Source organism: Paramormyrops kingsleyae, chromosome 17 (genome assembly GCF_048594095.1).
Source record: "Paramormyrops kingsleyae isolate MSU_618 chromosome 17, PKINGS_0.4, whole genome shotgun sequence".
In the NCBI taxonomy this organism is placed as follows: domain Eukaryota; kingdom Metazoa; phylum Chordata; class Actinopteri; order Osteoglossiformes; family Mormyridae; genus Paramormyrops; species Paramormyrops kingsleyae.
Window position 1 is genome coordinate 10,078,948 of NC_132813.1, and position 23,026 is coordinate 10,101,973.

At 42.7% G+C, this 23,026-nt stretch overlaps 2 protein-coding genes across 7 annotated transcripts in view; both read left to right on the top strand.

Annotated features, from left to right (window-relative positions):
* Positions 1-7,494, top strand: part of coq8b (coenzyme Q8B) — a 16,553-nt gene extending 9,059 nt beyond the window's left edge. For all 6 annotated transcript variants that reach the window (XM_023833441.2, XM_023833442.1, XM_023833436.1 and 3 more), the window contains 11 exons: positions 201-272; positions 362-481; positions 862-947; positions 2,015-2,155; positions 2,757-2,838; positions 2,932-3,025; positions 4,073-4,214; positions 5,138-5,245; positions 5,341-5,406; positions 5,798-5,884; positions 5,990-7,494. In XM_023833441.2, coding sequence (XP_023689209.1) covers positions 201-272; positions 362-481; positions 862-947; positions 2,015-2,155; positions 2,757-2,838; positions 2,932-3,025; positions 4,073-4,214; positions 5,138-5,245; positions 5,341-5,406; positions 5,798-5,884; positions 5,990-6,280 — 1,289 coding nt within the window. In that variant the 3' untranslated portion in view covers positions 6,281-7,494. The remainder of the gene's footprint in view (positions 1-200; positions 273-361; positions 482-861; positions 948-2,014; positions 2,156-2,756; positions 2,839-2,931; positions 3,026-4,072; positions 4,215-5,137; positions 5,246-5,340; positions 5,407-5,797; positions 5,885-5,989) is intronic.
* A 9,001-nt stretch (positions 7,495-16,495) lies between these two features.
* numbl (NUMB like endocytic adaptor protein) overlaps positions 16,496-23,026 on the top strand; it is a 47,823-nt gene continuing 41,292 nt past the window's right edge. The window contains exon 1 of the mRNA XM_023833514.2: positions 16,496-16,739. The gene's annotated coding sequence lies outside the window, so the exon portion shown is untranslated. The remainder of the gene's footprint in view (positions 16,740-23,026) is intronic.

Genomic DNA, 23,026 nt, shown 5'->3' on the forward strand with positions numbered 1-23,026 from the left:
GCATGGATTTTTGTGTACCTTGTTACTGGGAACTGTTCTATTGGCTGGCTAGGGAGCATAATAATTAACTTGGGATCCAGATGATTTGTGTATCAACAGTCTCAGGAAAAAGGATATGTTGTGTACATTCACGTTAATACAGACACGTTTGTTGTGGTTGTGCCGTAGGACGCTCTCCTTTAGCCATTGCTCTCCTGCAGGTCTCGCGGTCGGCCTGAGTCTGGGAGCCATTGCAGAAGTAGCCAAGCAGTCACTGGGAGGCAAGCGATCAGGTAGGTATGGAGGACGCGCGGGATTCGTCACGCAGGGCAGCGTTTGTCCAGCTCGCGCTAAAGGCCCCTGTGTGGTTTCTCCGCTTCAGAAACAGCTGCACTGCTGGACTCGCCACTCCTGTCGGAGGCCAACGCGGAGAGGATCGTTGACACCCTCTGCAAGGTGCGCGGAGCGGCGCTCAAGATCGGACAGATGCTCAGCATCCAAGGTACTGCGCCCCCCCAGCTTCCCTCGGGCCTACGACCCGTTCTCGCCTGTGTGTAGCCTTTCACACTGTCGTCTGTCACTCCTGTTCAGCCCAAGCAATCATAGAGTGTAACTCCTCATACTTGTTTTTGAGTCACATGATGTTATGAGTTAATACTTTAACAAGCGTACAATTGGTGATTTTTTTTTTTTTGTTTTTTTTTTTATATATTCAGTGTGTGCATAAATATTTGTGTGTGTGTTGTGATGGCCTCATGTTTTGTTTGTCAAACATATACATGCTGATTAAACATCCATCAATTATGCGTTAACTCTCTCTACTTGAAAAATGAAGGCCGATTCGGGCCGGAGTGTTCATTGTTGTGGCGATATCTCCTTTAGATAACAGCTTCATCAACCCCCAAGTGCAAAAGATATTTGAGCGTGTCAGACAGAGTGCCGACTTCATGCCCTCTTGGCAAATGACGGTGAGTGTTGGTCCTCAGGGTTGTTTCCGCTGAGTATATGCAGTACTGTGCACAAGTCGTAGTTAGTGGAAGGAAATGATATTTAAATGATCATCATCTTGGTGTAAAACCCTAATATTATGTCTGTAAAAGTACATTAGCTTAGCCACATGAAAACCTCACCCCAGAATTTGCAGCAGTCATCCAATACACCCACGTGTAGTTTGACTCGGCCGCTAGCTCACCTTGTATGGCTAATCGATACATCACTGACTTATTAAAACTAACCAAGTCAGCTGGTGGTAAAAATTCACAAATATATGGGATGACTGGGGTTTGGGATCTGAATCTGTGTTCTTCAAGCCATTGGACAAGATATCAGTAACTTTTTGGAGAACAGAAGAAATTCTTATGAGTTTTTGTTATGCTTAATTTTCACATGTTCTAAGGCGAAATTGTATTTTGATTCTGAGCACGTATACACCTTCTACCCAGATAAATAGCTTTAAACATTTACTTTGACTGCTTAAGACTTTTGCAAAGTACTGTGTGTGTGTGTGTGTGTGTGTGTGTGTGTATGTGTGTACGTCAGTACATAATCAAACAAATAAGACAGCAGTTTGCTATTGTCAAAATAATTGTTCACACAGCGGTAGACAATGTCTAACAGACATGCATCAAAAGCCAAAAAAATTATTGGAGCCGATGAATGCCGTGGTACAGAAAACTCGATAAACACATTGTCTTGACTCCAAATGGGCCTCTAAGAGAGACTGTGCTTTAACGTGATTAAAAAATATGCGTCATTCTTTTAAAATTTTATTGTGCATGTTAATGTGTTAAGTTTGACAGCCCTAATATATTGACACGCACGTTTTATAAAGCTAGTTACATGGGTGGAGGCTCCTGGGCTATTTGATTTGTCAGAGTCCCCCCCCCCCCCCCTTCAGTGATGTAGTTAAAATGTGTTAATTTTATTACACAGGGTTGGCTGTTACTACTCGGTCTGGCCACAATTTCTCTGCGTCCCCAATTAGCCAGACATTTGTAATGGTCTGACACGATCCATGCACCGGTCATCTGTGTAGAATGTTCTGGAAGAGGAGTTGGGCGCAGGCTGGAGGGAGGAGCTGGCCTCGTTCGAGGAGAAGCCGTTTGCGGCAGCATCCATCGGGCAGGTCCACCACGGAGTGCTGCCCGATGGGCGGGAGGTGGCCCTGAAGATCCAGGTGAGTAGATGCAGCAAGGCGCTCCAGCCCTTCTCTGGTGTAAAAGTGCCCAAAACGGGCATGTCTGCTGCGTGCTGAATTTGTGATCTTGAACCGCAGCTGGTTACAGCTCCCTATTTTCATCCCAGTTTGGGATGGCCAGTTATTCCGTCTTTCATCGTTTTCCCAACTATGGATGATATCATTTCCCGTGAATTTACTGGTCAATTCCACCCACTTGGCAGTAGGTGTCGCCATAGAGCAGCGTCAGGCAGAGGCACCCAGCCATGCGATCCACCTGATGGAATGTGGGCCAATTTTAATTCCCATCAGGGCTTCCACACTACAGATGGCTAATACAGTAGGGATCAACACTGCAGGGCACCACTGTCGTGATGGATGCCTCATTCGAAGAGGCCCACATCTTATTAAACGGAGCATGTGTGATGCTTTTAAATAGGCCCAGCAGTTCTGCTTCAGCTCACTTCAGATCTAGCTGAAGCCATGATGACCTTTTCGTTGCCGGAGTCCCTTGGTCTAGCCATGTGACATACGAGGACCAAATTTAAGGAGACTGTCTGTCCATATGTTGTGGTAATTTCCGCCCTCCCTCTTGCACCAGTACCCAGGCGTTGCTGAGAGCATCCACAGCGATATTAACAACTTGATGGCCGTGCTGAAAATGAGCGTAGTGCTGCCTGAAGGTGAGACCGGACACTGTCATCACGCAGCCTGTCGTCGTTAATCCACCCACTTTGGGGTCTGCAGACATTTGGTTGTTGTTTTTTTTTGCGCAGGCTTGTTTGCAGACAGCAGCCTGGAGGTCCTTCAGAGAGAGCTAGCTTGGGAGTGTGACTACAAGAGGGAAGCAAAATGTGCCAAGCGATTCAGGTACTGTGAAAATGTGAAGCCTGTGGGTTTATTTGGTAGTGAAACAATCTGTTGGAGGTCAGAATATAAAAAAAACTTTACACCTATAAAAATACTGCTGGCTGTCATTGGTTGTGGGTTTGAACGTCTTTGCCGGGAAAATAATTGTTTTTTGCACTTTGGACAAAAGCTGAGTACAACAAAGCCCACCATAGTCATTAATACCATCTTCTTGACCTGCTGTATTGGCTGATGGTGAACCTCTATATGGGTTTTTTGCTTTTTTTACTTAACACCTAAATCCTGCTTGTTTTGGGTCAGGTTGATAGGAGAGTACGGTAGGTTAATGGGCTGTGTTGTGAGGATTATTCATTTCAAATAGCTAATCATTAGGAGGCTCTTATAGAGAAACCCCAAGACTCCATCGGACAAACCCTGAGCTGTTGTATACGGCAGCACTGAAGGTCCTCATGATAGTCTGGAGTGTAACTGTCCGTTTTAGGCCAGCCAAGTGGTTTTGACCACAAATGGGTCACAGATACTGAAGCTGGTTGATTTCGAGGTGACATATAGTTTTCTCAATAAAACCGTATAATAATAGTTGTGGATGCAAATGAAATTGCAATAATTCTAATATTAAATTAAACATTAAATCAATTATCAGTCATGCAGCTACTTTTTAAATTGAACACAAAATAGCTCTTTAGCAAGTCAAACTTGATAAAAAAAATGAGTCCCTCTTAGATCAGTCAGATTACAGAAAGAAGTGTAAGATGTGATCATGACTTTTTTTTATTACAGCCCGAAATATGTAAATGTTTCATAAAACGAGATAATACTCTCTCTAATGATGTTTAACGTATCACAACACATCTATGTGATGTGCCTTGAGATGACTTTGTTGTGAAAGGCGCTGTGTAAAAATAAATTGACTTGACTTGAATTGAATGGTGAGAAAACAGAATATTAGACTGTAAACAAGATTTTGAACGAAACGAACCTTCGTACTAGAAAAGTGGCTTCTTATGTGGAGTGGCGCGTGTGTAAGTGCTGTACGTTTGATCGCAGGGCTCTGCTGGAGGCGGACCCCTTTCTCAGGGTCCCAGAGGTGGTGGACAGGCTGACAAGCGGCCGCGTCCTGACCACTGAGATGGTGGCCGGGGTGTCGCTGGACCACTGCGTGCACCTTAGCCAGGAGACGCGGAACAAGGTGGAGGATCTGAGGACGTGTGCTTGCGGTGCCGTCGGTCTGTGTCCACGAGACGGAGCTTTTTTTTTTACCAACAGCTTGGACAGAAGAAATGACAGGAGCATAAAACCAGTTTGTTGAGGTGGAGCTAAACTGGTCCAACCTCCTTGCTCTCCATGAATAACCTGCCGTTAAACTGGGGCGACTCTCGGGTGATCTGCACCGTCTGTCCATTTTTAATTTATTTTTTTAAATCGGGGATTTGTATTCTGCTCTTCTGATGGAATATGGCGCCGTAGCACCGCGAGGTACCCGGTGCGTCCACAAGTTGGACGGCTTCCCGGAAATCTCCCCTTCACTGGCTCCTCTGCGGCCTCGCTGTTATTTAATTAAAACGGTGTCGCCTCGCAGACCCTTGGCTGCTACCATCAGCCCACCTAGATGAGCTTTTCTTTTGAAGTCTTGATTGTGGCTTGTGTCGGTCTTCCGAGCTGCGCGTCTAAATCAGCGACACCGTGTCAGAGCATTGATCAGACTGATTCGATTAGCCAGGGTTATGTAATTCTGCTCATCCCAGGCTCCGGGTTTTAAGTCATTACCCATCTCTGCGACATCCAGCCTTTATGTGGTTATACGTGCTTGAATTAATGGAAATATAAATATTTCTTAATCGTTATCATACCCATATTAAATTATTTACATTCAAAGTCATTTTATTGTTTGTAATTAGTTTTAAAGCCATTTTAACAGAGTAGCCAATACCATTTTGATCGGGTAAACCACAGCTCTCAGTACCAAAAAGGCAGAAACCACATGGTTTGGAGGTGTGCTGTCAATATGGAAATTGGCCACAGGGTGGCAGTATTGCATTTTTTAGTATTGAAATATCTCCTGTGTTCCTTCTCCTTTTATATATGTATAATATATTGCATTTGCTCTCGCAGATTTGCTTCAGCATCCTGCAGCTGTGCTTGAGGGAGCTGTTTGAGTTCCGCTTCATGCAGACCGACCCTAACTGGGCTAACTTCTTCTACAATGCAGAACAGGACAAGGTTTGTAAACTGCGTTGTGGCTGTGACTAACATGAAAACGTGCATATAATGCGGAAACATGGTAATTTTAATCCTCCATATTCTCATGTCTTTAGATTTTCCTGCTGGATTTTGGGGCTTGCCGGGATTACCCAGAGAAATTTACTGATGACTACATAGAGGTAAAAGCAGATCAGAGTCATACAGGCCTGGGCGGGTTAATGGCTTTGTAGCGAAAAAGCTGAACTTGACTGTGTAATCTTACCAATTCTAATAAACTTGACCGTAATCTGAAATTTTTTAAGCATTAAAATTTCAGATGAAAGCCATGATTTGCAGAGATAAATTAAAATACCTGTAGCCAGGGGTGCTGTGGGGGGGCGGTTGGGGGTTATGATGATTCCAAAATTTGCATAATTGGATTGGTCTGGGTTGGGGGCCCAGTGTGACGGGCTTTCATGGGGCCCAAAACCTCTAGCAGCACCCCAGCCTGTAGCCAATGTGCGTTGAGGAGCTGCATTTGATGTTAGCGCTGCGCCTACTTGCATTCTTCTTGGCCTGCCACTTGCACAGGTGGTGTATGCTGCCTCGGTGGGAGACCGGGCGGCCGTGCTGCAGAAATCCAAGGATCTCAAGTTCCTCACAGGCTTTGAAACCAAGGTCAGACCCTCTCATGGTTCGTCTTGCTCGCTCCACACCTCGTGTGCTTCCTCAGCGGTCCCAGCCTCCCAGCGCTTTTAGCCAGGTTGTGCTCCATCTTCCCAGGCGTTTGAGGAAGCCCACACGGAAGCTGTGATGATCCTGGGCGAGGCCTTCGCCTCTCCAGGCCCCTTCGACTTCAGCACCCAGAGCACCACCCAGCGCATCCACAACCTGATCCCCGTCATGCTGCGGCACCGGCTCACCCCGCCGCCAGAGGAGACCTACTCCCTACACCGCAAGATGGCCGGCTCCTTTCTCATCTGCTCCAAGCTGGGTGCCCGCATCCACTGCAGGGACATGTTCCTGGAGATCTATGATAGCTACGGTCGCCGGAGACGGGAGCAGGCCGCCTAGAGGGCGGGGGGGATGGGGCGGGGGTGGAGCTGAAGACTGTGTGTGGGTAGATATGCAGAGAGATGTGGTCCTTCATCCGTAATGCCATTCCCTTAGGTAACGGAGGCCAAACGTTGAGTGGAACTTGGCAATGTCTTAGGAGAAAAAGGTATGAAATGCCCAGAACTGAAGGATATGACTCATTCTTCAAAGCAGAAACCGGAGTGTACAGGAATCCACTAAGTTCTTCTGAAGGCCTCAGTGACATTCAGGAACTGTTAGTCATTTTACTAGCTGGTCCTTTGACTAGCTGCTCCCAGAGACTGCTGGGACCTGACCAAAGCAGTATCTGTACCAACAGTTAAGAAAATCTACAGTATATAAAATATAATGGTCTGAGTCAGAAGTTTAATATTTTGTGGGTTGCACACTTTTAATTGTGAAATTAATGTGATGCAACAGCAAGACATTTGGTTTTGTCTTTATTTCAGTATTGTCAGTGTGGTTGAAATCTGCTTTTCTCCTACTGCAAAGGAGTATGGAAAAGGATGGAAAACATGTGTAATTCTCAAATAATGCCGGTGAAACACAAGTGTTGGCTGTATACTTTATTGTAAATCTTCAGTATCATTAAGTCAGTTAAGTCGCCGTAAAGACATGCTGTAACTTATAGAATGTAATGAAGTGTATCGCTTGAGAACGGTTCCCAAGCTCCAGCCTTTGCGCTTCAGTCCTCTGTTTTATACTTGTGCTTTAATAGTGACTGAAATGGCCATTTGTTGTGATTTTAATATTATAAATTTCTCTGAGCTGGTATTAAACAAGTTGTGTGCAAAATGATATGACGTTGCATAACCGAGGCCAGTACGCAGGGGAAATTATGCACAATTCACGTGGTGGATTGAATCTCCACAATCAACTGTGTCTAGTCTGTTTTCAGAGACTGTATCAAATCAGAAGCGGTAGGTTCACAACTTGCGTACAGGACAATATGTCGAATTATGAATGTTGATCACACCGACTCCACATTCACAAGTTGTGTCCAGAAAAGTCTAATGCTGCCAATTCGTCATGTTAGTGCTCAGTAAATAATTTTAGAGCATTGAATAAAATTGCTTCAGCTTTATTTCACCTTGACAAATCTCTCAAAGAATTCCCAAATGTATCAGGTTTTCAATTGTCAATACACAGTCAGTATTTTATTAGTCAAGCTCAATTAAATGATCTGAACCAAATTCCTGCCTACTGTTTCTAATAACCTTGTAGCTAAGTGAAATGATTACTGAAAAGTAAATTTTGGATCATTAAAAAAGCACTCAAATACACTAACAGGGTATACACACATGTCCTACAAGGGCTATGATCTCTGTAGATGTTTGTCGAGTCCCCAAACTTAACTGATTAATATGCCATCTGGCTTTTGCAAGCATGAATAATTTACTGGCCGTGCCGTTTCTGCACCACCTAGATGAAGTTACTTTGTATTCAAACAATGACTTAAACGCTTAGATGCCAGGACACTCGTGTGGCACAACTGGCCAGTCTCTTTCACAATTTTTCTCATGGTTGTCTTGAATAACGTCATTGTTCGGCTAATCAGCATCATGCACTATCAAGAAAATATAACGGCGTATGTGATTGGACAGCTCAAGTTTACAGGTGAGCCAAAACAAGAATAGGTGCCGCGTCGGGAAACTTCCTTAAGCTGCAGCCCAGAAGCAGAGCCAGTGAGGGGGTTGGGCTGGCATTGGCGTCCCATAATTTAATTGGTCACCCAGGTTCTCTCCCATTTTCATTGGCTGTGAGTGATGTCAATCATATTATTTCAATAGGTATGGGTGACTCAGTTAAAAGTACAATAAAAGGTATCTGACCTGACTTATGGAACCTTATTGTTTGTATTTACTGAAGCATAATGATGCATATAAAATACATTGTTATACATATAACAAAGGTTTTGTGCACTTTCTTGTCTGAATTAGTGATAATGTTTTCATATGACTGCTGGTTTTTCATGGGTAGTCACATCCTAATAATATTTTTTTCATTGTTCTGTTATTGTAAGAATTTGAAATCGGTCAGTGAAGAGATTGCATTTATGACTTGAATCATAAAATAATATCTGTACTACAATGATATCTCTTGTCTTCATTAGGCTATTTAGTTGGCAACGGGAACTGCAGAATACAGCTGTATCAAGGCTGAATCCTGACCATTACGCTTTATGCAAATGGTGCAGAGTTTTGGAAGAATAGAAAGTAATTAAGAAGTGAAGTATTTTTAGTCAAAGATTATAAGAGTTTAGAGGAATCATCTTATTAACTTTTCTGGATAAAGACATGAACAACAAGACGTCATAGCCAGATTTTTTGTGTAAGTGAAGACAATACTGTGTTTTTTACTTTGTGCACTTAGTAGAAAGAAGTTGGTGACAACCCCCCCCCCCCCCCCCCCCCCACACACACACACACACACACCTGGTAACACTACTGCTCAGACGTTCTTATCATATTGATGACCATGGGGAACTAAAAGACTAATTCAATATCGACCTTTGTGTGTATTGAAATGCTTAATGAGCTTCAGGACACCGATTCATTGTGAACTTGTCCTACAACTGAGCCTCTGGGTCTGCGTGGTGAACCTCCCCCTCCCCCATCCTCTTACTGGCTAATTATGTTTTTCTTCATATTAAAATACTTTATGGACACAGAGCAGGTTATAGTGATTGGTTGAACTTCATCCTGCTGACTTTTCTGAGGGAAACAAGGCATGTTGGACCTTGCAAACAAGATTGGGCATCTTGGTCAACATTGTACTATGAACATGGATTTTGGTATGATATTACTGTGGCCTGTTATTGATCAATGCGGAATTTAATTGGAAAAATTTATTGACCAAAGGAGTGAAGTGATAAAAACGCACAACTCCAGCCGCTGTCAGTAATTAACGCATCATTCTAGATTATTGAACTAATTATTGTATTAGGTGAACACCAACCAAAAACCCCTTTGTTTATGAATATGGGCATTTTTAGCAGGGATTTTTCTACTGCATCATTGGCATATAGATATATCAGTCATTCCTATTTACTGGTAAAATAATATTCCAGTCCAGCTCCAGTTGCAGTTGTAATATTATAAATATACATTCCTATTGTCTAATGTTACATAATGTCAGTCCATTTGGCTACCTTGCATTCCATTTCTATGTATCTTCAATGTAGATTGGAGGTGAGGACGCATGTATGAACAATGTGTTTAGAGCTTTAAGAATATTTTTAAAGAATGAAAAAAAAAAGAACTTCAAGTAAAATATGTCAAATTTTAACTTTCGTCGACCATCCAAAAGACGTTTTTTAAATTAAATTTTCGTCTTGCTCAAGAAACCATTTTGAATGTATTGTACATTTTGAATGAACTGTCAATAGATGGATTTTTTAACAAGAACTTAGCACTTAGGATTTTTTTTCGAAATTCCACCCAGGACTTGCAGTTCCACCTAAATTCAAAACATTTGCAATATTAGTTTGGATTATAGAGATGAGGTGGAATCATATTACAACATGAATATCAGCCAGATTCACATACATAAATGAGCCCAAACCTTATGACCACCCCCACATTACGTGAATAACGTTAACTATGTTGTTAAAAATAGCAGATTCATGGTCTGGGGTATTAGATGGTAAGCCAACATTCGGCAGTCAAAGTCAATGCGATGAATGCAAAAGAAATGGCCAGGGATAAAGATCTGAGTGACTTTGATAAGGGCAAGATTGTTACGGCCAGACAACTGATTCGGAACATCTCCGACTTGGCAAGGCTTGTGTAGTGCTCACAGTCATCTGTGATGAGTAGCAGTGCTCACAGTCATCCGTGGTGAGTATGAACTGAGAGTGGTCAGATAGGAGAAAAAACCAGGGTGTTAGGCAGCCAAAACTCGTCTATGACAGACGTGAACAAAGGCCGTTCCGTCTGGTATAAATCAACAGCAGGGCTACTGTGGCACAAATCACAGGTAATTTTAATGAAGGTCACTGGAGAAATGTGTCACAACACAATGCATCCAGTTCTGCTGTTTAAGGTGTTACGTAGCTGCGGATCAGACTTGTCAGTCCATCGCATCCCACAGATGCTTGACGCACACTGTCCACATGATGCAGCAGGGAACAGTCAGGGATTCTTCAGACCAGGTGACCTCCTTCCATTGCTCCAAGGTCCGGTTCCGATGCTTTCGTACCCGTTGTAGGTGCTTCTGCTGACAGACAGGGATTATCATGGCTACTCTGACTGGCCTGCAGCTACGTTTATCAGCGTATAGCATGTCAGTAATGAGGTAGACTTTGCAGTGCTGGGTTAGAGGAGGCAAATAAGTGGTATTATGGGAAAGAATGCATTTTTGATGCTGTAATGACCTGAAGGAACAATCTAAATTGTGACAATTAGTGCAGCTAGGAAAGCTAATCCAGCAAAGTGTGCTAACCGGCTAACCCAGCTAATGGAATCATGGCACTCAGTGAGATATCTCCTTGTGTGCTGGGTTAGCATAGCTTGTTATGTAAGGCCGACGAATTTGCGAGCCCTAAGTTTGCACTAAAAATATGAAGCAATTTTCCTGGGCCAAGACTAAAAAAGCTTTGTGTTACCGGAGAATTTTCAAATCTGGGAAAGCTCATTAAGGTGTTCAGGCGGCTGAGTGAGTAGTATCAACCTGCAGGGGTTGGGGGATTGAATAATTTACTGCTGGTTATTTCACACAGTGCAGAAAGACACAGGCACATGACCTGGTGCTTTTAATTCATTTTGCCTGCATTGTGTGTGCTCTGTAACGGACTGCGTCTTATCCTCAGTGTTTCTCTCCCACTTGGGATTCCAGGCTCATCCGGAACATGTACTGTATAAGTCAGTATGTGGAAGGACATATTAGACTGTGTTTAATATACTTTATTTTATTTTATTAATTGTAAAGTGAAATATACATTCCCCTTCATAAGAACTGCACCTTAAAATAATATTCAAATGATGTTTACCAAAGGTTTATATTCATAATAAATCACTCATTCACCCTTTAAATCATGTACTGTTGTTCTCCACACTTGATGACCTTAAACATGGTCTGACTGGTTCTTTCTCATATGGCGCCATCAGGATCGTTAGGTATAACCAAAGACGGAGTATTCTGGAAAAACACTGGGATGTGTCCTTGGCTGTAGAAGCTCAGAACACCTTATCTTTGTGCAGGGCCCCAGATGGGTCGGGACACTGAAACAAACCTCTACACCTTTCACAGATCCAGCAGTGCCCATCTTTTATTTTCTTTTGTTTCGTAATTATATTGTTTTATCTATTGTACATTAAAAATTAATCACTATGGAACTCAGATGTGAAACACTATAATGATGGTGTGTGGCCCATGAGTTAGACTATGCCTGTGATCAGAAGGTCACTGGTTCAAATCCCTGGGTTAGAAAAGTTATTTCAATATCAGGCCCTTGAGCAAGGACTTTAATCCCCAGTTGCTCCAGGGATGGACTGACGCTGTTTTCTCACTTATACGTTGCTTTGGGTAAAAGTGTAATGCAAAAGTCTTCAGCCAATGACATTTATTTAGCCCAGGTACAAGAGGAAGCAATATAGGAGCAGGAGCTACACAACACCTTCTAACAAAGCAAGAATCTAACAGAACTGTTCTATGATCATTTAGGGAACACGGAGCGGCATCAGGCTAGTAGAGGAATTCACAGAACACAATGAGAACCATACATAATGCACAACATACTCAACCACTGAGAATCACTCCATTTGTGTTCAAAATATAATACACATGTGCTCCCTTAGTCGATTATCTATATCGATGTTTCCAAATCTGATCCTCAGGGACCCGCAGACAGTTCATGTTTTTGCTCCCTTGTAGGGAGCAAAACCGTGGACCGTCTGTGGCTCCGAGGATCAGAGTGGGAAACACTGATCAGCATCACTGTGAAGCTTAGCTATTTACACTGCCTGCTGTATCAAACCAATTCCTGCATCTACAGCTGCACACCAGCCCCTCCCCCCATCAGGGACTGTCGAAGCTGATGAATGGGCAGCCTACTCTGGCCTGACCTTCTAACCATCCAATTAAATGTCTTGTTTCAGGGATGATGCTGTTCATTTGCCCTCACTTAGCAATATAATATGGATTACTGAAGCATTACTATTTCTATTCCAACTTTTGCCTAATACATGCTGCAAAGTTACATGTCTTATATGTAAATTTTGACTCTTGTTTTATGTTTTTTATAGTGCAGAGATATGTGGTCATTGGAAATCTGTGTAGGAAGAACTCTTTAAAATAGTCAATTGAGCTTTATTGAAAATAGCAAAAAACAAACAAAAAAAGTTTAACAACTTTGGCCAAATGATTGCAAGTTGCAATATGGTGGTAAGTGTATACATGTATTTTTTTCTGGTATCATTTGGTGTTTTTGGACTGTAGGATGGTTGGGAAATTGATATATGTTGATCATAATTTAGTTTAAAAAATGATCTAGATGGTTCCAATACAATGGTACAATGCAAATAATATGTGTTTGTTCTGTCTTCATGCTGATATAACAATTTTTCAGTTCAATAAAATGCGGAATTGATCAGATTGCTTTTAAGACCTGCACTCATCTTGGTCCACCACAAGCAGGGTTGCAGACCACAGATTTTGTCAATAAAGTGATTAATTTCCGATTTATGAAATTTATATGAACAAAAATTGGTAGAGACATGCAGTATGTCCACAAGGGCCCTATTAAGTAAAACAAAATCAACCGTCCTGCCAAGAAGCTGGATCACAATATATTACAATACTAAACTGTCTCCCCATAAGACCATATTTTATAATATCCAGTGTTAACTGGCAAAGTCTGCAGTCTTAATGTTAATAACTTCCTTATGTTGCTATTACAGGAATAATGATCCTAAAAGTCTTTTTTGTTTCCTTGAACAGACTGTAATGAGCAGTTGCTGGCACAACCTGCCAGCCCATCTATTTTCTATAACAGCTTAGCCAGTAACACGGGCGACACCAGGTCTGGGCTTACAGGCCCGGAATGTGTTTAGTGACATCCTGGTTCGTTTGTTACAGTCAGTTTTAGCATCGCTGTTACTTTGTTACGATGCGAGACCATTTGTGGGCCAAGCCCTGGAACGTCCTCTCACCCTGACCAGCAGAGAGTAATCTGAGGGCTTATCCCAGGGAGCACAGGTCATAGGCAGGGCACACGCGCACGCACACGCACACGCTATGCTACTTACTCTGTCCAACTCACACAAATCACATGTTCCGGGATTGTGGAAAGAAACCAGAGTACGTATAGAGAACCCACATAAACAACATGAAGACGCCACACACAGAGACGGGGATGAGGAACAACCCTATAACCCAGCAGACGTAAGACACAATGCTATCGACTTAGACAGCAAGCTCACTACACAACATATACAGTCATCTACATGATTCGAATTAGCTATAAGAAATCTTTAATAGGACCTAGAATATCCTGCACAGATTAATTTAGTTTACCTATTAACACCCATTCAGATCATCAGTTGGGTAAGTTTCTCAAAACAATGCAAACCTCACAATAAGTCAAGTTCACGTTCCTTATAATTACATACGGAGAAACCTTATACTTCAAAGCATTTATCAATCAATCCATTTTTAGTAACCGCCTACCTGTTGTGGCCCATGGTGAAACTTTAGCCTTCCTTCCAAAAAGAGAATGGATTCATCAGAAGAGGTTATCAAGACCATTTTATCTTAAATTAATAAAATAGGCATTTATGACCTACTTAAATATGGATATTCAGGTTTACACATTGCGATGGGACATTTAGCAACTGTCTGAGTAATACAGGCAATTATATGGCTGTATATTATCAGTGGCAGATCGCTCTACACGCGGTCCATGTTGGATTTCTTCCACAGATGTCTACAGGATGTTTATCCGTAAATCTGGGGCTCAGATGTTGTCAATTATAAGGCAGGAATTATATTGTTAAATGTGTGGACTGCAGAATCATTAGGGAAATTTTCGACTGACTTTGACAAATTACGTTAGAGCAGTTCTGAATATTTATGAGAATCAAATGCACCAACAATTATCTGTTACGTGTATTACATGGATAAATAAAATAAAAGTAAGTGCAAATAATGCTATTTTTTTTTCTAACTTGTGTATTTTTAATTCTTATTGTGGGGGTAATATTACAGTTAAAGGGGACAAAAATTAAGATCCATTTATTTCAGGTTTCCATGGAGAAAAAAATGTTTTTTGTCCTTGTCTGGAGCTATAAGTGCTACAGTTTCAAAGGTGAGTGAAATTCTTGAATGACTTAAGATCTTTGTCTATTTTCACAATCTCTGGGAAAGAAGCCAGCACTTTATTTTGTAGGCAAAAAATAGAGGCAAATGACTGATGTATTATTCATTGACTGAAAATCAGTTGAAGGCCTGATAGCATCAAGGGAAAGTCCAGCTCTCTTAGATCTCGGAAATAGTAACTCTGAATAGGATTTACAAATGTCAGACCATGGAATGCATGACGCACTGCGTCACGTGTTATGAAATATCACCATGGTCAATATTGTCTTCTTTTACATAAAACATTCAAAACTTGTCCTCTACCCCATATTAAATAAAAACTACAGCGATATAATAGGTTAGATTTTTACATTTAGTAACTCTTGTAATATCTAATACTACAATAACTGCTTACTACTTAAATACCGTTGCTTAAATATTATTTGGTTAAGTATGAATAATTTTCTTTAATTTACCTACTTAATTTGTCATTTTTCACAGTACCTAATTATATTATTTTATATAATTATTTTTCACAGTATATAATTATATGACTGTCCCTTTTTCTTTCTGCAGCATACCTAAATATCCCACGGGGGAAAAAAAAATAAAAATATATATATATATTCGTTTGTCAAACGACATCTGCTGGTCGTGACAGTTCAAAGTATTTTCAAATGGCGTAACCGGACGCCATTGAAATTTACCTGAACCTTTAATTACATAAACGTTTTTACAGCAAACAATAACAAAATATGAACTGAATGGCCATTCGCGCATTATAAGTATATTTTTTCGAAACTCATCATTTTAATGATCATCTTAATTTTTTATAATCTCATCAAATGCAACGGGGTTACCCGCTGCACTTCCAATTGCATGAAAGTGACACCAAAGCCTGTGAAATAATCATAATGAAAATTGTTACTAGAAACAACAGCATCACTTCTGCCAGTCCCGCTGAACGGAGCATTTCGATTATTATAATATGCCCAGCAGAACATGGGATGTTGTCTGCCAGTCAGGCCCAGGATATCGAATACTCATGATGACATTACCAGGTTAAGACGCTACCTGTGTTCCCTAGAGAAATCAAGGCTGAAAACCTATCTGCTGTTGTATTTACCTTCAGTGTAACCGGATCTACCTGATGCATAATCATATAGTACAGGGCGAACAACATACACGTAAGTCTATGACTTTCACGAGACGTGTGAAGTCATTCCCTCGTTGATCCTCTTAAGTCACGGTGGTGCGTTAACACAAGATGGCGCTGCTTATATGGCTACTGTTTCTATTGAGCCCTTATCTAGGGGTCCAATTATAGCTTTTTCGTTGTATTAGTTTCCCTTCATCACTTGTTGATATCCGCCTGTAATGCATTTACTTTTCAAACAGTAATACAGCATGTGAAAATTCAAATTATTATGGGAAAAATAATGTGAAACACTTTCTCTGAAATAATATATTACGCTGAAAATTCGAAACCTCTTAAATATGTTCCTTTTATTTTCTAAGAACCGCAATCTTCTTGAAAGAAGAAGCATATTAAACTCTAAAATACTAGCTCACCTTAAGCGTTACCAGTCAATCTAAATGAATTAGATATAATTATTGTTATGGTTGTCATTTTTAAAAACAAATGCTGCACAGATCATTTTACACTGGGGTGCAAAAACTTGTTTGCATTTGCGGTTCATTTCCGAAAAGGTATTTGTCGGAAAGGGTTAAAAGACTTTGAGTTTTTTTTTTGCCTCTTATTAAAGATCAATGGGGGAAAATGTATTTGCATGCTCGCGCCGCCTGTGCCAATGGAGTCGCGAGGAAGGCAGGGCCGGCGGGTGGAGCCGCAGCGCGAGCCCAATCTGTGCGCCAGCCACTGCTTAGTCAACAACAAAAGCACTGAAGATTGCTGCAAAGTGGCCAGTTGGCTTACCATCTCCTACGGCTTGTTTTTACGTTTTATTTCCACTTCTTTTTGTTTGTGGTAACATAGAAGCTCTCCCTGCAGTATACTATCAATCGATTCTGCATTCGTTTATTTTTTTTTTCAATTTAAACAGCAAAATTATATTTTTATTAACAACATTTGGTTTGGATTTCACAAAAGGCGCTACTGGACTATAGCACACTGTTCCTGTCGGTGAGTGTTAAAATAGGTTTTACTATTGTTTGCACTTGTATTAATAACATGTGCTTTGTAATTGCTTTAGCTATGGATGTATCGATCATTGCAGAATTTTCTGATTGTCGGCTTTCAGGGGCTGTTTCTGTAGTCTATGAAGAGGACAATTTCTAACGCAAAGCAGCAACGGAATATAATATTATTGAAATATGGTTTTACACGATTGCACCGAAATCGGGACTGGGGTCCTGGCGCCTGGTTGTTTGCGTTTGTGTTCTGTGAAAATTACATTACCGGTGTTTTTTAAACATTTACATAAAAACAGCTGAAATGTTCTTAAATGTCCCATCAATATTTTGACGGACACAACCACTGCCACCACGCTGTTTATCAGCCCGTACAGACATGGGGACCATTATTCCTGTTTTTTATTTGATTGCAATAGTTTCTATTCTGTACTCAGTAGAGGTGAAGGTGCTTATTTACGCGCGGGGAGGTAGATTTCAAAAACGCGCCCTGTGTTTTAATACGCTTAGTGTCTGCAATAGACTTCATCCACTCAGGTACATTACCTACTTACTCGAGTCATTCACCCTCCATCAGATGTTTTTTCCGAGAACCCGCAGCTTGATGCTCTCCATCTCTTTAGATCACTAACACCAATTTTACTCGTAGCGAATCGCAATAATTTAGTTTACACCGGGGAATGGAAACGCATGGGTCTGAAAATAAAGGCTTCTTTCTTTTACCGCATCTCCCTCGGTACCATGGGAGCGAACACCATTTCCGCTCATCACTATGAAAAGCAGCCAGTATGTCCTGCTGATGCAGGATAAAAGCAACTAAATGTACGATGCGCTGGTTTATTTCCATCCTGATCACCCCAACCATTACGGCGCGGCAGTCATACAGGATAAGCAATAGTAGGAAGAAATAGAGTTGTGTTTCCGAATAATTTCATAATATGGATCTGCCATAGTTTATACAATTGCCATGTCATAAGATTTTATTTTTAGTACACAATTAATACGTTTAACAGATGAAGTGCAACAAGGACAGCCGTCGATACAGTTGCCCTGAATTGGTTCGTTAGATATGCGACAACTGCTTGGTTTTTATGCAATACGTTGAATATTAATGTCAAGCACATGAGATGTCTCCCCCCACCCACATGTGTCGGGACATTCTCGTAATATGGAACCCCCCCCAGTCGGGTTCCTGTTTCGCCCAGGGGAATGAATTACAGTCACGGTTTATTGAATAGATGATTTGAGGCCGCAGATTCCGCAGATGATCTGCGAGTTTTTTCGGTCGCTGCTGGACGGAGACCCGGGAGAATGCGCTGTCTTCGGCGGATACATGCGCGCTGCGCTTCGCCAACAACGGGGCATCTGTGCGGGGACGGCCGCTCCGGAGGCATGTGGCCTTAACCGCTCCAAAACTGCTATATGAATACGAGGAAACTGGTTTCCATTACAGAGACATGGAGAGGAAAGCATAGCAAGGGCTGGAAGTATATATTCCTGAAAGCCAGCTGGCCCGTATCGTACTGTAGAAGTGTATCCCTTTATCCGGGGTTTGAGTTTTAACTGGTAAGTGCAGTACCACACTGCAAATCCTGTTTCCCGATTTTTGCTCCAATTAGACATGATCGAGATGCTGATATGGGAATTCAGATGCAGAAATGTCACATGGAGACTTTGCGGCGTGTTAGTGGTGAGTATGTAGCGCGCTTCCTATGGAAGCAGTCTACTCTTGATGCGGTGCTTAAGTGAGACACTGCCGCTTACTTTCTCTCTTTTGCAAGATGAAAACTGCCTTTAGCGTAATCTCCCGCAGTCGTTTGCGAGCAGCTCCAGGCCAGGCCGGATTTCACTTTAATGTAGTGCCGCCACTAACAATAAGCAGACCCAGCTGAAGACTTTACTCTAATTCTGAAGCTGTAGTCGGGAAACCCCTAGTTAAGAAAACTCAGCGCAAAAATTGAGTTTCGGGGATGACCGAGAAGCCAACTGGAAATATTAAAGAAAATCTGTTTAAAAAAACCTAGAAAAGTACTAGCCATGGAAGTAAACCATATTATCATCACACAGGCTCTTGTAGTGTTGTGGTAAAATAATAATATTAAGGATGTCTTCACAGTTGGGACTCAACACGCATTCTGAGACATTTCTACATGACCTGGATCTTTAGGTTACCACCGTTCCACCTGTTGGGGTGGAACAGACATTAATAGGTCAAGCGTGTGGTGATTATCAAGCGGCAGGTGCTGTACGTCTGAGGCATTGATTTCTCTCGCTGAGACAGTAGGAGGGCACAAATTGCTTTTATAAGACACAAACCTTGACCCCCTCATCTATTGTTTGCGCCTGGCTGTGGGCCCAACCCATTTGTGACTTTCTGAATTCTGTTGTGGGAATGATGTGGTAATGTTTGTATTTGATTGATGACAACAGTGGCTGCCGCTATCTGAATGAGCAAACAAGGGACATAAGTGTTCGCCCATGCGGTTGGTGATATGGGATTGGACAGCAAATGTGTGCTTTGCATTGGCATGTGTGGGTTGTTGTATGGCTTGGATATTACTTTCTTGTTTGGTGTCTGGATAGTTAGACTGGTGTGTTGACACACACAGGTTTTCAGACTAATCACCCTCTCGGTACCGACACAGGTGGCCGACTGATTCTCGTCCGTGGGTCTTGTTCTCTTAATGTAGCATTATCAGGTGCTTAAGGGGTCATTGTGAAGTTTGCTTTGAGTGTTTGTTAGAGCCTTTAATGTGGTGGTTTCCTGTGATTGGAGCAAATGTAGGTCATTTAAACCATATATCTTTTGTGACGATTGAAGGTGCCCAGTATTGTTGATATAGTTCACCTGTAATGTGTTTTTTTAAGAGTGACTATACAAAGGAATCACTTTTTTGTTGAGTGGCTACAAGGTGGAACTGGGTTAGAGAGGGATCTGGTTGGTCTCGTTAAACCTCTTTTGGCGACGCAGCCAGGATCGATCCTGATCTGATGATCAGTGTCTTGGTCATGCTGTGGTAGTCTTGGTCACAGAGCACACACACAGTGCAATGGAAGTTCTTTTTTAATGGGAAAATGTACTGTTTTGCATAAAAAGTAAGAGAACTGTTATTATCCCTTCAAATCTGCATTAATATTTAGACCCACAACAGAGTTCATAGGGCTACCTCAGCATAAGCGCGACATAATAAGCACCTTAATGATAAATGGAAATTTGCAAGTCATAGACTGAAAAAATGTGTGAATTGGAAAGAAAATGCTAGACCACTTTGCCTGTGTTTATAAATAGTACATATGCAAAAAAAAAAACAAAACAATTTTCATCAGTGAATTCATGAATAAACTATATTGTATTTTACAGGCAGTCATCGCAAGAAAATGCACAAAAAAACAACTTTATATATGCAAGCATAATGAACTGTGCACAGTATTCATTGATAACTTTTTATCCCATCGAATATATATGTCCAGCAAGACAGAGATAAATTAGGTTTTAGAAGCTGGTAATACTAAGGGCAGGGGCCTGTGTTTACCCAGTGGTGGAGTGCAGCAGCAGAGCTGCTACAGCTGGCTGCAGGTGTGACATGGGGGAAAGGGCTCATGGATCATTCTGGCATGCCTCGATAATGTGGGGAAAATGACGCAAATGAGCAATTTGGGTCGGGCTTTATAAACCCCAACCTGTGCCTGTGACTTTGTAAATAATTTACGGCAGTTTGGGAGCCTGGACGTCAGCGGCAGGCCTCTGAGCATTCCCTCCACTCTGCTAGACTACCGTGCCGCGTCCAGAGTCTCTGGCAAATTCTCCGTCGGGGGTCCCTTCCAATTCCTCTCCGACAGCAAGGCTCAGAATCGGGGGGGTCCCCCCCCTTTTTTTTTTTGTTTGCCGACACGCAGCAGACGGATGCGCCGTGGGGCCGAGCAGCTGGGGGCACAAAGGAGGGGTCAAAGGTCATGTCATCAGCTGGAGCCTGGCCTGCCCCTGAGAAGCCGGATGCCGTCTTTGTGATTATTAGAATGGGAATATCTGATACGTATGAAAGAAATAGGTGGTCTAATTGGGCATGATATAATTGAATAGAGGTTGCATTTATTGCGGTGGATGGATGTGAGGCGAAACCTAAAGTGCATTAGGATATTTTGGTATTCTTATTGGGGTCTTCCGGAATGGTCATGTGACGTAAAGACTGGACTCAGTGGTCTTGTGTGTCCTGGAGTAACCCACTGTAACTCTATTTATGGCCCCCTAATTAATCACAGGCTGAAGAGAGAGCGATGGATGGCCTCTTCGCCAAAAGGAAAATAGGAACAATTTGTCCCAATACACGCCACTCACCCCCCAATTACAGCTGAATATTTCTGGGTTAGGGTCTCTTGCTTGTAGTCCTTGGTCTTAAGAATTTAGTACTTGTTTGTTAGAAACCTGAAATCTGTCTCGAATCAGCTGTAATCCAGTAAATGGAGGCTGGAAAATACTCCAGGACAAGAAAATTAGGAAGCATGTTAAATGAAGCTGAAGCTGTACAGCATTACACAGCCCACATAGTTGATATTTATTACTAGAGGCCTTTATATGCACATAAAGTACCAGTAACTTATCACTAGTTTAGCGATCTCTAGATCTTCTGGTAAATTAGGAGACACGTTCTTGTGTTCTGTCTCTGTCTTTCTGTTTTGTCCAATGTCTTAGCTTCTCGAGATTAGCAGGAGCTACGTTTGTGTTTCCTGGTGCGACCGCCTGGGAATGAAGGGCGGGAGGGTGCAGATTGTCTCGTCTTCATGCTGCAGTGTGAGTTTTGCATTCAGTCCGTCTGACTTCCTCCGGCCGGATGAAGACGACGGAGCTAAACGGATTAGCCTGCGACTCCCCGCTCTGACCCAGGCCCCCCCCGTCGGCTCAGACCGGCTCTCGACCGTCGCTCCTCGTTCGTCACTGCTGAACTTGAGGCCCTCGTGAGGAAGGCTGTCGCCTTAGTGAGAGAGAGAGAGAGAGAGAGAGAGGGAGGTGCGTGGCGGAGAGCGGGGGAAGCGAACGATATCGAGGACAGCAGGTAGAGTGGAGTCGAGTCAAGATTTCTTTACCGTCATCTCATCCAAGTATGGAGTACAGGGTGAGACATGATCGCATGTCACAGTGCAAACACACAACATGTAGTGCAACAGGAACATCTACAGCTTGTGGTGCAAATTTTAGACGAGGCTTTGGTTTACATGGAGATATACACATTTTGTTAGGCCCTTCACCTATTACACTGCTTTGTCTCCCTGTGTGTGCCTGGACTTCCAGGCATGTGTGTGCCTGTCACAGTGAGGGTAAGAGTGAGTGCTTATTCACCGATCCCGGGTTACTCAGGGATATAGCGTAGCAGTTCTGCCAGAAACATAAAAATTAGTGCAGATGCTGACTAGTCCGTCACTGGGTTTTTCCCGCTGAGGAGCAGCGACGTTGAGAATTTTCTCCTACGAAATTCTGCTAGCGGTGGCATTAATATTTTTTCTCTCTCTCTTCAGCTAAACATCTGGCAGTGGTGCGGTAGGGTGCGTGTGCATGTTAGCAAACATGATTTAATATTATATTACCTTAGCTACATTTAATGCATCTATCCATCTTTCCATCCTCTGTAACCAGTGTAGGGTCACATGATGTTGGAGCCAATCCTAGGATTCATTGAGCAGGAGGCGGCGAGGTACAACCTGGATGCCACAGCGTTTATTTCATCTGGACTCACACTTCCTGTTGACTGAGAACTGTTGGATGGTGATTTATCATTAATGTATGTAAAAATCACTGGGGGGGGGGACCTGCTTGGAGACCCCCCTTCTGTCCCTTGGGTGCGAGTTGCCTGCAGGCACCATATCTTTCATCTTGCTCCTTTAGGGAGGGGGCCGCTGTGGCAGAGCAGGGAGGGGTGTGCGTGCGGGGGTAATGTTTGGCGTTCCGGAGGGTCTGATTCTCTGTGCACTGGGGGAGTAAGGAGCTGGGGTGAAGCTCTCCTCCCCTGACTAAGACGTCCCGGCACGGCATGTTTGTGGGGAGTCCTCTCCTCCCTGCGCTTCCCGTTCCTCCACTGTCTAATTTGGAGCACTGTGATTAAAACGGGAGATGGTGCTCTCCGCTGGGGGCTGCTGTTAATCACATTAGGAGCCTGGCTCCGGGGCCGCGTTCCCCCGCTTTGTGCCGGTGTGACGGAGACAAATCGGAGGTCTCCGGCGGAGGCGTGGAGAAAGCAGCTCCTCCACACGCACCGGGAGTCATTCCTTGGTGCTGCGGATTTTTCA